At 43.1% G+C, this 14,779-nt stretch overlaps 1 protein-coding gene across 1 annotated transcript in view; it reads left to right on the forward strand.

Annotated features, from left to right (window-relative positions):
- Nucleotides 1-1,760: 1,760 nt before the first annotated feature.
- The window catches only part of PID1 (phosphotyrosine interaction domain containing 1), a 51,604-nt gene continuing 38,585 nt past the window's right edge, over nt 1,761-14,779 (forward strand). Inside the window, exon 1 of the mRNA XM_010146973.1 lies at nt 1,761-1,901. Coding sequence (XP_010145275.1) covers nt 1,767-1,901 — 135 coding nt within the window. The 5' untranslated portion in view covers nt 1,761-1,766. The remainder of the gene's footprint in view (nt 1,902-14,779) is intronic.

The following is a 14,779-nucleotide window of genomic DNA, read 5'->3' on the forward strand; positions in this document are numbered from 1 at the left end:
GTCGACGTCCTTCTGATGTGTAGGGCTCCATAGAGCAGATTAGAGGGGGAGAATCCCCTCCCTCGACCTGCTGGCCAGGCTGCTCTGGATACAGCCCAGGATACAGTTGGCTTTCTGGGCTGCCAGCACACATGGCCAGCTCATGTTGAGTTTCTCATCCCTCAGTACCCCCAAGTCCTTCTCCTCGGAGCTGCTCTCCATCCACTCTCCACCCAGCCTGTCCTTGTGCTTGGGATTGCCCCAACCCAGGTGCAGGACCTTGCACTTGGCCTTGTGGAACTCCATGAGGTTGGCATGGTCCCACCTCTCCAGCCTCTCCAGGTCCCTCTTTATTACACCTAAACACATATTAGCTATTTTAGTTTATAAGTGTATTAACAGCCTTTCAGTTAGCTAATGATAAAGTATTTATGAATTAAGAAATTCATTTCCAAGAAATTCTCATGCATTTTCATTGGAATACTTGAATCCATGAAAATCCGTGTGAAATCTGCATAGTACCTAAATAGCTTATTCATCCCCTGTGTGTAACTAAAATGTTTAATAGGCACTCTCCTCGCCTAAAGCTCAGGCCTGAAAAACAAGGACTTGAGTTGATTTTCTGGCTCTGATAGAGAGTTTTTGTATGGTTCTGGGAAATCACTTAGCATTTCCCTCTCTGCAAGCCAGACCCCGTAATGTTTGTGTGCCGTGCAGAGGTAAAGGGGAAGCTGTGACTGCAAAACAAGTTAAGAACCTCCCATCAGAAGTCAGAACAAATGGTTTGGTTTTGATAAAAATAATCTGGAGTCATTGCACATACATCTAATAACTGCTGATTTATAAGAGTCAAGTTATGAAGCTTTAATAAATGCATATGTCTTCATACAGTGCTGCAGTATGTTACTAGCTGGGAACACTACACTGAGTTGCATCATATCTGCATATTTTCCTCCTTTGATACGTAGTATCAAACGAAAATGTTTAGTTTCTCAAATAAAGGTCAGTTCAAAGAAACATCTAAATGCTGAAAAATTCCTCTGACTTGCCTGATTTCACAGAATTGATTTGGAAGTCAAGCCAAAGGATTAGCTTCTTTAACTCCAAGCAATTGCTGAGAAACTCTTCATTTCACACTGTTACTGTCCACCTGGACAGTTCCTCTCCCAAGCCTGGGAAGTTATTTCTTGTCTACTATAGCAAGTGGCAGGTTTTGAATGACATCTCTTGGTTTGTACCAATAGTGGCATTTACATGGGAGACTAAAGCAACTATTGCTTACAAAGGAAGAAAATTTCAAACTCGCATGCTAAAGGCAAATCGATGAGGCATTCAGCTCGGTGGGAATGGTAACAAAGGTCAATCGGATGAGATATAATTACCGAGGAAAGAAAACTGTGGATAAATCTGTAGTTCTTTGAATGGTCTTTGATCCTCTGTTCTTTCCTTCACATGGTCATTAGTAGAAGAACTGGGTCTTTTATAATGTGCCTGGCGGTGATCATAGGTTGAATTTAGACCCTTTTGGGGGCATACATGGGTTCTAATGAATCATCTCGTTTTGTATGTGTATATATTTTTTAATTAAAAACAGTTTCCACATTGCTAATAGTAATAATGGATATTCACTTTCTTAAGGTATAAAACGTCTTAACTTTCCCCACAGAAATTTCCAAGGTACTGAACAGCAGGTGAAACATGCAGACAAGTCCAACTATTAACTCTTCTTTTTCTGCCCCAGAACTGGAGATAATTGCTTTTCTTTCTCTGTTTAGCACTTTCAGACCATGTTAAAGACTAAGTTGAATGTCCTAACTCTTCGGAAAGAGCCTCTCCCGACAGTGATCTTCCATGAACCAGAAGCCATTGAGCTGTGCACCACAACTCCCCTCATGAAGACCCGATCTCACACTGGATGCAAGGTACTCGGGAGTGTGAACTTAAGGAACACTATAGAGGTGTTCCATGTACGTGTAAGGACTCTAACAACGCGGTTGTTGTCGTTGTTCTGGAAACCCCATTAACTGCTACTGTTACTGTAAGGTTGGTAATGAAGAGACATTGGGTGTTTCTGGCAGAAGGTCTGGGCTTCAGTAAAAACACGGTTCAGGTGTGTGGCACAATGCAGATCATGGAGGGTTTCTAACAGCCTGCAGTGAACATCTCTTGTAAACACTGCCATTGTTTCTGTAAATGCTAGTGCTGAGACAGGAGATGAAGGGCCAAATGCTGTGTATTGGCATTTAGCGATCTGTAATAACAGAGGTCTGTACCTGCAGAAATGGGCTTGCAGTTTAAAACTTGAGGTCAGTTTTTAGAGGAAAAGAAAAAAGGGGAAGGAAAGGAGACTGTTAGGTCTTGATTTGGTTAAGCAACAAGATGAATTCTCCCAGTTACATCAAAGCACGACTTCTGAAAAAGCTGCTCTTCTTTAAAGTTTAATGGCTTAGGAGCTTTGAGCGTGTTCCTCTGTGGTAAGAAACCATATAAAATAGCAAACAAATCTGCCCTGTTTGCGTCTTCTGTTGGAGCCGTTTTCCTTGGTCACAGAACTCGCCTAGCCTTGCAGAGTCGTGGGTGGCCTTGCAGGCTGAACTGGGGACCAGTCTGGCCTGTGCGGCCAGCTGGGGCTTGGGAGCCAAGTCCCCTTCACCCAGCCCAGCTGTCAGTTGTAGGGAGTATCCACATGCCCTTGAGGGTCTTGGTGAAAATGGAGAGAACTGGGCTTCAGCCTCCACTGCTCTGTGAAGTAGCAACTCTAGAGAGGCTCCAGTTAAATGTCCTAATCCTCTCCCCTGCCAGTGGTATATGCACAGACGTCTGCACACACTCCTCCTTGTTGGAGGGTGTGATGTGAGTGAGATGGGGTTGATAGAAACTCCTTCCTGGCGTATTCCCCTGCCTCTCTTGGCGTACGGCACAGATGGCACAGCTGCGGGCACGCTGAGGTGCTTGGGCACTTCCAGGTCTGGCACTCCCTCAGCAAAGTTTCTTGTTGCGAAGTGTCATTTTTGTTTGACTTCTTGCCTGTCACAGTAGCCAAGAAGCAAGACTGCTTTGGGTATTGAAGCAGTGCAGCCCTGTGCTGACGCAGAGAAATGCAGGGCAACTGACCCTGATACGCTTTGTGCAGTAGCTCATAGCATCTGCTCTTCAGCGATGGTGTCTTCTGTCTGTAATGCTGACACCTAATGAATTTTTGGAGAATATTAACTTTCATAAAAATGATTCACAAATTATCTGGCTTTCACCCCTAGTGGGGGAGAGTTCAGACATGATAATGCTTTCTGAAATCAGTTTATCTCTCTGAATGTGTGTAGAATTTAAATGACCCTTTTCACTTAACCTATAGTCCTTCATCTGGAAAAGATGGATTGCAGAGAGATGTTGAACCCTTCAGTGAAGAGAATCTCATTCTATATTTAGAGGTCTCTCTTTTATTTATTCATTTATTTTTCCTGCAGTGCAACATAGTAGTGGTGACTAGGGAACATCTGCTGCCACAACGCTCCCCTTTTCTTGCTTGCACTGTTTCTCCTCCCCCCTGGTAGCTTGTTCACCTCCTGCCGGTGCGGGAGTCTTACGGTGGTGTTTTTGGGGTGGTGGCCAGCCCCTCTCCAGATGATTCAGCAGTTGGGATTTCCAGTACCCACGTTTCAAAGATTATTCCACATATAGGTTATTCCCTATGGCTAAGAAATCCTCTCCAGTCATTACATGAAAGGCTCCCATTTTAGCCAGTCTCTTTAGTCACAGCATCTTTCTTTTTCCCCCTCTTTTTTTTTTTTCCTGACTAAATGTATTCTCTTACGGGGCTTGTGTCCTCCAGCTGTTTGTAGGTAATTAGCCTTCCTTTCCTCTTTCCCATCTGATTATTAGTTTCTTGCTGAGTGATATGGTAATAGTGTGGCCATAACAAAGCCAGTATTTTACAGTATGATTTTTTTGCTTTGTGGGGTCTGTTATTCCAGGTGGAAGAGGGGAGGTACTGTGATGCTGCTGGTAACACCAAGCCTCTCTGGTTCTGAGGCATGGGCTTTTCACGCAAGAGCACAGCATCCAGTTTTTACTTTCCTTCATGAGTCACACTCTTTTGATCCTTAATCGTTTTATTCCTCTTGACTGAAATCCCTCCAGTTTTTCTGTGTAATCCCATTAATGAGATAGCATCATTCTTCTGACAGAGGCTCCAGACATCTAATTTTATTGCACAGTTTTAATATAAGCCTCAGCTGGCACCCTCTTGTTATGGGAACTTGACACATGCAGTTGTTTTGCTGTTGAGGGTTCTGGGCATTGGTTTTCTTGTGTGATTGCTCTTTTCCTTGTCTTTTCATCGCAAGACAGGCTTCTCTTTTTCATTTGGCGTTAGCCTGCTGAATCCTGAAGAAACAAAACTTTTCTGCCGAGATCCAATCTCATTCTGTAATTGATTGGGATGGTTTTAAGAATGGCAGAGAAAGGTCTTGCTTGAAGTAATCTAGGGACACACCCCCTCTCCCCCCAGAATATGGAAAGGTAAATAGTTGAAAAAAGGGAGAGCTGCTCTTTCCTGGCCAGTTCCAGATCTGATGCAACTTTGTTGCCATTGTGTTTCCTAAAATATATTTTATACTTCGAGCAGAAGGCTTAAGACTCATTCCGCCTGGTGCCGCACGCCTACGCCTGCCTGCTTGGGCTGGCTGTGCTGTCGCCGTTCCCACCCTTCCAGACTCGTGGGCATGATTTTACCGAACAGGAGAAGTAGATAGTGCTTGCATGGATTTGCAGCACAGAGCTGCAGGCACACATGTTTGGGAGTTTGTGGTGGTTGTTGCTCAGGGAGACGGGTTGATTTGGAGGCTGGAGTTCCCAAAGGACACCTGCTTGCCCCCCTTCCCCTCCCTTCCCCAGCAGTCCTGTTTGCAGATGGGAGGTGACAGCCCTGCACCCTGGGGTTGACTGTCGCTGCCCCACTCGGCAGGCAGCATAAAACACAGCAGCGTTTCTGGGTACAGTAACGCACGCACTCTGGGTTTTTCCTGGGGGGTCCTTTGCTTTTCTTTGAGCCATGGTGTACGTTAAGTGAGAGGCAGGTCTCTGGCTGCAGAGGAACCACAGCTTCTTGTCCTCCTCCAGCTGAGACTGCCAGGGCAGGGCAGTGGGATGCAGTGCCCAGAGGGATTGTCATCTCTCCGGCACCCACGGTTGAGCACCCACATGCACCCTGCCCCTTCCCTGTGACGTACGTGTTTGAATGCTGAAGCACCAAGTGCTAAGGTCAGTAGCTGCTCCGAAGAATGAAAAAAAACAGCTGGCTTATTGTATATGTGTAAATGGTAAGTCTCAGCTTAAGCTAAACCATCCATTGCTGGGGAAGGACAAAAATGAGTGAGAATATCTTTTGTTCTTCCTAGCTGGACCACACTTTCAATCACAGGTTCATCATTTGCTTTTATTTTGAGTGTGTTTCCGTATACAGGCATGAGCGTGATTTAGATGCGTGTCTATAAAAACGTGTCTGTCCTTGTTCAGATCCTAAGGGTTTTGACTAGACTGTGGCTGTCCTGCTTGTAATTCTTTCATTTCAAATGTTGCGCACTCTTGTGTTTCAGCTGGAAACCTCCTGCTCGCTTATCACAGCACTAAATACCACCAGATGGAAACTGAAAACCTGGAATAACTCCAGAAAATAAGTTGCTCTCTACTCAGAAATGCGTGCTCTCTCTGTGCCTTTTTACAGATTTCGTTTAAGTTCTGTGTGTTATATTCTTCCTTAATATCCTAATCGGCTTACACCGATTCTAATGTTTCTTGATTTCTGTCCCTTTGAGCTGTGGTGGTGGCGTGAAAGGAACTGCCTAAATGACACTCTCTCTTCTGCTGTAGCTTTTCCAGGCACTGCTGCAGTAATACAAAGGGACAGAGGTTAAAGATGCTGCCTGTGGTTTTTGAAGTGGTGTCGTAGGTTTAACTTTTTTCTTTCTATTGGAAGGCTCTTCAAAATGAAGTCAGTGCTGAATAATCAGTAGCTCGTTGTTATCCCTCTGGGTCAAGCAGTCACTAGTTCCCACCAGTGGACAAGCTTTTCTCAGCAGCCTGGGAGGCTGAGATGAGAGGAACATAAACAGTGCAAATAATTGCATCATTAAGAGTATGCTTTTATTAAATGGGAAAACATATATTAATGATATGGCGTCTGTAGGCATGATGCACCATTTTGTCTCTCTCTCTCCCATTTTTCTTCTTTTCTCAAAAGCATCTTTCACCATTACAGACAATGCATGCCATCAACTGTGGGCCCTATGAATAAATCTTGTGTTGCATAGAGACATGGCTTAGGGTAGACTTGGCAGTGCTAGGTTGGACTCAATGATCTTAAAGGTCTTTTCCAACCAGAACAATTCTACGATTTTATGATCTCTGTGCACATGAAACTATCTCAAAATGCTTTGAGCAACAGGATTTAAACCAGTGTACTATAGATTGGAAGTTAGTCTGCAAGGGAAAAGCTCATAGTAAGTTTATAGGATGAATAGCAAATAATATTGATCGTGATCCGATTATGATCCACAGAGAAAAAAAGATGTTTCTCATTGGGATAGTTATTCAATAAGATATTGTCTTAGAATTGCCATGCTAGGCCTGATTCTAATTCATTGTGTAAGAGAGACATTTAGGAATGATGCCTGCTCAGATAATACTGCCTATTTTTGGGTTTCTGCCTTGTTATTTTTGATTGCAAAGGCCTTGCAGCAGGACTGCCTCTTACCACAGGCTTGCAAATTACCCTGCCTCTACTCTACCCTAGTAGGTTTTTTTTCTCTCTAGATCAGACTTTCCCAAACTGTTTTGCCGAGCATTTCTGCCTCTGCAACCTCTGCTGCTTGTGCCCCACCCTGATCAGTTCAGCCGTGGCGGGGGCCAAATACATGATTGCTTTAGCTTTCAGCAGCCAGCATGCTGCCCATCTCCTCCTGGGCCTGGTGGTCCCTCAGCAATCAGGAAATACCCCACTTTCATGCAGCCCACACAGCGTGGTTTTGGTGGTGGCAACCCCTGCCTCAACCTCTTCCCCTTGATTGCTCCCCAAACCCAGTTTTTGCTCATGGAAGTGGGCAAATGGCTCCCCTCTGCCACACTATTACGCTGCGTGCGTTTTTTGTTTCTTGATACTGAATCAGTCAAAACTAATGCAAAGAGAACACTGTCTCTCATTTCAGTACACAGAGACCAAGGTGCTCTTCTTGGTTTGTACTGTCCTGTTGGCTCAAAAAGGCTGAAAACGTGCCCTAAGACTCTGAGATGGGGAAAGCCAGATGACATAAATGGCTGGTTAACAATCTAGTGTTTTACTGAAATTTCCATAGATGATTTAAAAACCATACTCCTCTTGAACTTTTATTGCTTTTTTGGCTTCTGAAATCACAGCTCATGTTGGAAGCTGTATATAGTCTGAAAACCACCTCACTTTATCCTCATAAAGCTTAATAAAAATGTTCTCTTTGCAGCTATAGTATGGTCAGGAATTATTGTTTTGAATACATGTTTATCCAGCTGTAAATATAAGTCCAGTTAGCTGCTTGGTCTTTATTACCATTTTGTAAGCCTGTAATATTAAGATGGCCATTAACTTTAATAAACAAATTAAACAAGTGAGACAAGCTAAAGCGTACCATCACTCCCCAGCCTCCTGGTTTCCACCACGTTTAATGTGAGTGTGAAGCACAGAGCTTATTTTCTTCTTGCTTTATTAAAGGCCTTCTGTTGATATCCTTAAGCATTACATATTTTGTGCTGTGAATTCAGAGCTTGTTTTTCTGCTTCTTTCTCCCCTCATCAGATGAAACAAAAGGATGCATGTGAAACTCTTTCATGGGGCAAATCTTAATAGATTCAGTATATTTAGATAGAGTGTTGGTTGGTGAGAGATATAGAGGCTTTAATGATGTGTTTTCCACAAGTGAAGTGCATCAAATAAACTAATGCCCCAACAAGCATGCTTAAAGATAAGTGACAAGTATGTGAAGTATTTTGTTTACTTTTTCTTCATGTAGTGTTACAGAAATGAAAAAGAAAACGCTTAATACTGAAGTTAGGCAAGAGCAAACTGCTTGCAGAAACCTTACGTATGACCGCATCCCAGAATGCTTCCGAGAATTTGGCTGAGTCTTGTTCTAATATTGAAAATGGAGAGCTGCATATGTTAATTTCATTTTCAAAACTTGACCATATGGTAAGGTCCTGCCCTGCACCTCTGAAGTTAATGAGAGTGTGAGCATGGTGGGGCGTAGCCGTGCAGGAGGGCAGCCGCCTTCAGGCAGCACACACTGCATGGTGTTTGGCACTGCCAGCTCTCAGCTTTCAGCTTCAGAGAGGATCTCTCTTGCATGTGTGGGTTTGTTTTTTTTTACAGGCATGAGAAGCCCATTTGCGTCAATGAGGAGTTATGCTCATAGGAGCACGTCTCCTATGACGAAAGGCTGCAAGAATTGGGCTTGTTCAGCCTGGAGAAGAGGAGGCTCCGAGGAGACCTCATTGCAGCTTTCCAGTATCTGAAGGGGGCCTACAAGGGTCCTGGGAGAGGACTTTTTACAAGAGCCTGTAGTGATAGGACAAGGGGCAATGGGTATAAATTGAAATCAGGGAGGTTTAGATTAGATGTCAGGAAGAAATTCTTCACAGAGAGGGTGGTGAGGCACTGGGACAGGTTGCCCAGAGATGTTGTGGCTGCCCCATCCCTGGATGTCTTCAAGGCCAGGCTGGATGAGGCTTGGAGCAACCTGGTCTAGTGCAAGGTGTCCCTGCCCATGGCAGGGGGGTTGGAACTAGATGATCTTTAAGGTCCCTTCACCCAAACCATTCTATGATTCTATGCTTTAAACGAGTGCAGAGCTGCTCACAGAAATACAAAGGGTAGATGCAAGTGGAGGATGTCGTTAAAGCGTCATAATGCTTCATTTCCTGAAGCCCAGGAGTCTTAGGTGGAGAGCATAAATTGGCTAAAGCAGTTAATCCTAAACTGAGCCTGCTCTAAATAGGATCTTCTGCAGAGTTCAGTTTTGCTGTGTTGGATGTGTTTTGGCATAATTTTATTTGCTTACTGGTAAAGTGGCATTGTAAGACTGAGGCATTCTGAGAGCGGTGGAAGTTGTGTCCTGTCAGATATGTTGGCGTTTTTTTTTTTTTTCCTTAATATTTGCACCGGTGACATTTTTCAAGCCATGGTTCAAGTAAAGGGCATCTTGTTATTCAGGAAGTTCTTCCATCCCATTTAAAAATGGCCATGTATTTTGGTCAGCTTCATGCTTCTGCTTTAACTTCTTTTACAGGAGAAAGTATATGGCTGTTTTCTACATACAGTGGGGTAACTGCTCTCAATGTATGTATATTATTTAAAGGAAAACAGTTTTGCTATCTCAGTTTACATTTGGATTTTCGTGAAGAATGTGTGTCTCAAACTATTTTAAAGATTTCCATAAAGAGAATAAGAGTGCCACTTTGGGAGGGCACTGATGAGAGGGAGGACAGGCGAATTTCTGGGAGCTGCCCGGCACGTTGGTGGCCAGCACAGAGCTTGAACTGCCCTGGGTGCAGGGCCTTCTCCCTGTGGTTCCCCTTAGGTTTGCTTCAAGAGGGAGGGAGCTCAAGGCTGGGCATTATGTGAAGGAAATTGGGGAGTGATCTGGGATTCATAGGGAGATTTGCAGAGATTTGCAGATGTGCGTGTGTGCTGGGGTACTCCTCAGCTGCTCCTGGGAGTGAGGCCCAGGGTCCCTGGCTTTGTGTGTGGTATGACCTGATCCCAGCCCTGCTTTGTCTTGCATAAAGAGCAAGAAATGTTGCACCAGGTAAGCCAGGCTTTGCTCGGATATATGTGTGTTCAAGCCCAATTTCCTTGGCAGTAGGCTGCAAAAAATATCCCCTGAACAACAAAGCCTTGAAAAATGCAAGGAAATAAAGAGTCAGAGCATGCATTAGCACACTGTGCTCTACCCCACCCCTTGGTGCACGTGTTGTGTTGCATGCACGACCGTTGTGTACCTTACGTTTCTTCCCGTCGCTGTACTTCTGGCCCTGCACTGAATGCAGTGAGTCCCAGTGAAGGAAAGGGGTGATGATGCATGACACTAAGCCTGGGAAAATGTTTTTAACATAAACCAAAATTCCTTTGTCTGGAATCAAGCACTTCCTTTGGTGTCAGAGCTTTGATGTTATTAGTTGCCTTTGATTCAACAAAAGTTTGAAATGGAAGTCATCAGCCCTTAATTTTGTTAGCAAATGGTATTTCTTGACAGAAGTAATGTAAGTCAAACCTGTTAGTGTAAAACAAGGCACTAAACAGTTTATATTTCAATTAGTTATGGAAGAGATAGTGATTGACATTCAAAGAACAGTGTGTAAGATGCAAACATATAGGAATTAAAAATGCTCCCTGTGACTGGGTTGAGAATGAGCACCTCCCATTCCTGAATTTCACCCTTGCTTGTAGAAGTCACTGGGAAACTTGTGAGATACCAAGGAGAACGGGTACTGCCTGCTGGTGAATGCTCAGTAGCTCTCTACTATGTATCATTTGTACTTTGTAGTATGTCTTGCCCAGAAAGATCCCAAAACACCTTCTAAGACAGCTCTGTTGTTCCCTGCTGTTCAGCTGCCACTCTGGGCCAGCAGCCCTGATTGCAGAGCTCAGATCAGTTCACCACAGCTCCGTGTACTGCGGGTAAAATATGCTAGGGGAAAGCTAAAAAGATGCTGGGAATTAAAATGCATACTTCTGTTAAGTAATAACGCATTGAAAAAAGGTACTAAAAAGCTATATATATTAATGAAATTCCTTTGATGCATAAACTCGAGAGAATACTTTTTTATACTGAAACCCAAATGTGGTTTTTTCTTTAGTCAGTTCTAGAAATCCCAATTTTCAGGGTACTTGGAGCTGTTGTCTAATTATAGCTGTCTTTGTAGGAGACAACATACCAAAATAGTTTTTCTCTGAAAGAATATTTAAATATTTAAAAACAATTTAATCTCTCTACAGCAGGAAATATTTAAATTTTGAAATTCTAAATTTCCAGAATTCCTTAGGAGACAGTCTTCAATTATGCAAATGTATAAGACCATAGTAGTTTATGCCAGTGAGTTCTAGCTTTTGGAATCTGGCACAAAGCCAGGATACCAGTACGAAGCACAGTGACAACTGTAAGGTCTTAGATAGCTACAGATGTGTTAGGTTATTTATTTTTTACACTGTAGAAAATACTGTGCTTATCACAGTTCCTCAGGCAAAGCCTTCTGGTCATAGGAGCTAATTGCTTCCATAATAATTAAGGTTCAAATATCTAAGACCTAATAGCTTTTGACGTATAAAAATTAAAGTGAGATTGAAATTTATGATGGTGGTTACGCCGAGCAGATGCTGCAGTCACTGTCAATTGTTTTGTTCTAGCGTGTCCTTGAGAAAACGTTTTTGTCTTGGTGCGGCTGTTTGGCGTCAGGACGGGGCTGTGATTGGCGTTGCTGGAGAGCACAGGGAAGATGCTGCTTGTCTGTGGCCCTTAGGATGGGCCTAACATGGGCCCTGCTGTCAGCTGGCTCAGGAGGAGGCACCCTTCCTTTATAGCATGTGAAGTTGTTCTTTAACAAATTCAAAGAACTTCTGGTTCTGCGGCCGCTGCTCCCTGGTATTATGGTGTTGGCATGGTGTTGGCAGCTCTCTGAGGCGCTCTTTCACCGCACAGCTTGCTCTGTGAAGGTATGCTCTGTGGCTCTTCCCCCTAAGCCATGGATATTGTTTCTTCAATTTCCATTAGAATACTGCAGAATTTGCATTTGGCACTGGGTACCCTCTGCTCACACTAGTTGGAGCCAACATGAGCCTTCTCAGGAATTCCTAATCTCTGCTTACAGCTGTACTATGCCCCAAACCATCAGTTCTTATTTTGGGGCTGATCCTGTGTGCTGAAAGCTGCCCACTGAAGCAAACGGCGTTGGCAAAAGAGGGGGCCTGAAACTGGGCTACAGACCCATTCTTCTGAAGATGACGTACCGTTGGCCATGTTCTTAGATGTGCAGGCTGCCAGAACGGCGATTGAAGTTGCAATCAAAAGCATGCTATGTCATCAGAGGAAAAACTGTCCTGTGTGCCACCTCTATTTCTGTTTGTCCCAGGAGTAATCCTCTTCTCCTGGTACTGTTGCAGTATAGTCTGCAATGCAGTGTGATGTTCAAATACATAAGCTTAGAAGAGGAAAGTAGTATTTCCATTCCTGGGTTGCATGTCAGTGTCTGAGACTAATAACATTTTTGTTTGTTTCATTAAAAGATTTTTTTGTATAGTTAATTAAAAGTAAGAACAATAATCATCTTCAGACAATACATCTGAGCAACTTTAAGCCTGGGTGTATGCTACCTATTGCTGATCAACTAGCTTTATTGTAATCTGTTGTGAATATTTGACTTCAGGCTTGTGGTAATTCAATAATCTTTCTTCTCTAAGATTCCAGGTAGTATAGGAATAGAATAGTGCAACAGAGGTATGATTCTTTATCTGTCTGCTTTCTTCAAGTTTGCAGTCTGGTCTGGAAAATCAGTAAGTACTCCTAGGTTAAGAACTTCCCTCGTACTACTAACCCAAGAATCTCTGGTATTCACATTTAATCATCTCACAGCAAGGTCCTGTTGATGATACATATTGTCACATAAATAATACTGAATTTCACAGCAGTGTAAAATTGGAATTAAGTTTATCAAATTTTATGAGTGAATGAAAAAATGTTGAATTGGTAGTGTCCTGTTATCTTTGATAGAACAGAATACTGTTTTATACCCACTGAGAGTTTGGTCTATCCCTTTTTGGGAGCTGATGTTCTTTTGCCTGTTAGATATATGGGTTGCTTTCTGATGGTTAGAGCATAGCACTGGGAGGGGGAAGTGTTAATCAGCTGAAAGATGGTGGTAATTCATTATGCTTTTAAGGGTTTTTTCACCATGAAAAAATGATTCATTCATTCATCATGATAACATGATCTTCTGATTAAAGTGCTCTCAAGATGTGAATGGCATGGCAGTGACCTGCACTTGATAATAACAAACTTGAGACATGGATAACCTTACATTTCATAACAGCCCATACACAAACATTTCAAATAGAAGGAAACTAAAATGAGCAAATTTTGGAAGAAGAGCAAGTTGAAAGTGTCTTTATAACTGTACTTTATAAAATTCACTGAAGATTCATTGAACTGTTTACTGAGAAAATCTGTCAATGAGTAATTATTTGGTGGATTTTTTTTTTCATCCTCAGGGACTTGTTTTATTTCAGTGTGTGTTGTGGTTTCCCCCCTGTCCTCCAACTGAATTTTCATTAGCAGAGAGAAAACAAAAGGGAAAAAAGCAAGCCTCAGGTCAGAAACAGATTTAAATGAATGTCTTCAAGATCAGAAAAGAGTCTGTGTAAACATTAGTATGGCTGAGTACTAGTTTGGGAGAGGTGATGAGGAAAAGACAAAATAAGGTAAGACGTGTCACGATTATTTTGAGAATGTCATTGAAGTTGATTCTGAGTTTTTTTCGGGGACAGGATGAGCAGAAAACAAACTGGTTCAGGTTCCTTATTGAAGCTGCTTTTTTTTCCTGAATTATCTATAGGATGGGAGGAATTCCCCTGTGCTGATGTCTGACTCATTCTTAGAAACAGCACAATAATCCACTTCAGCTTTGTCGGCTGTTTGTAACCACAGTGGCCAGAATCCCTGTCGGCATCACTGTTAATGGGAGGCAGTTTTTGGGTTGGCTTTGCTATGGTATAAATTGGCATACTTCCTTTGACTCCACTGCCATTCTAAGTTATATCATCTAAGAATTTGGCCTTTCAGTTTGACGTGTGGCTTGGGATTCCCAATGACTGAAAGCATTGTTAGTGAAATCGAAGTAATTGAGTACAGCACATGTGAACCAGTGCTGTTTGTCATTTGTTATTAGGCTGAAGTGTTAAAAATATTAAGGAATTCTTGAAATTATTTTATGAAACAGCTTGATCGTGATTTAAAGAAAGGTGTGTTTTCACCCCAGAGCTTTGCAGTGAGTTACATTTGAAGGCCTTCATAAAGGGGCAAAGAGATTGTGTGACTCTGCATTCCCAAGTGGGAAATATCATATATATCTAATAAATATATGGTGTATATATAATTTAAGTTTGGAATAGTTTACAGCACTTCCTTAGAAATACTGAGAATAAACTGGATGACTTCAACTACTCTAAGGTTTTTGTTCTGCAAGTCTTAGCTGCGTGTATAGTTTTTTGTTTAATGTTATCACTTTTATGCAGATAGTGTGTGTCTCCAGGGTGAAGCTTGTCCCAAAGCAAGGGGCCAGTGTACAGCTATTGCTGTAGCTGTGCTTTGAAGGGGGTTTAACGTGGGGCAGGCAGGCGAATAGAGGCATGTCTCTACTGACAGCTCCATGCTGCTCCTCCGAGGTAGGATGTGGGTGCCTAGGCACCAGCCACCCCTGAAGTCCCAGCTGTCCCGTCTCACAGGAGCTCCCCTGTGCAGGGATGTCTGCCCATGGCACCGGGCTGTGCCACTGTCAGGAGCAAGGGGCCTGAATCGCACCCCAGCATCTGCTCGGTGGTGCAGCATGGCGGAGTTTCTTTGAATGATCACAGTGCCTGAGGAGCTCGCTGGCATGACCTCCAGCCCAGCCCCAGCTACCCCTGGCACGGCTGCCTGACACTGATGTGATGCACGACTGAATATGCTCCTGTGCATATTTACATAAGGTGCAAATGTGGTCTCTGTGGTGTCTTTTTTTTTTGGGG

Source organism: Eurypyga helias, unplaced genomic scaffold, assembly GCF_000690775.1.
Source record: "Eurypyga helias isolate BGI_N326 unplaced genomic scaffold, ASM69077v1 scaffold40882, whole genome shotgun sequence".
Classification (NCBI taxonomy): domain Eukaryota; kingdom Metazoa; phylum Chordata; class Aves; order Eurypygiformes; family Eurypygidae; genus Eurypyga; species Eurypyga helias.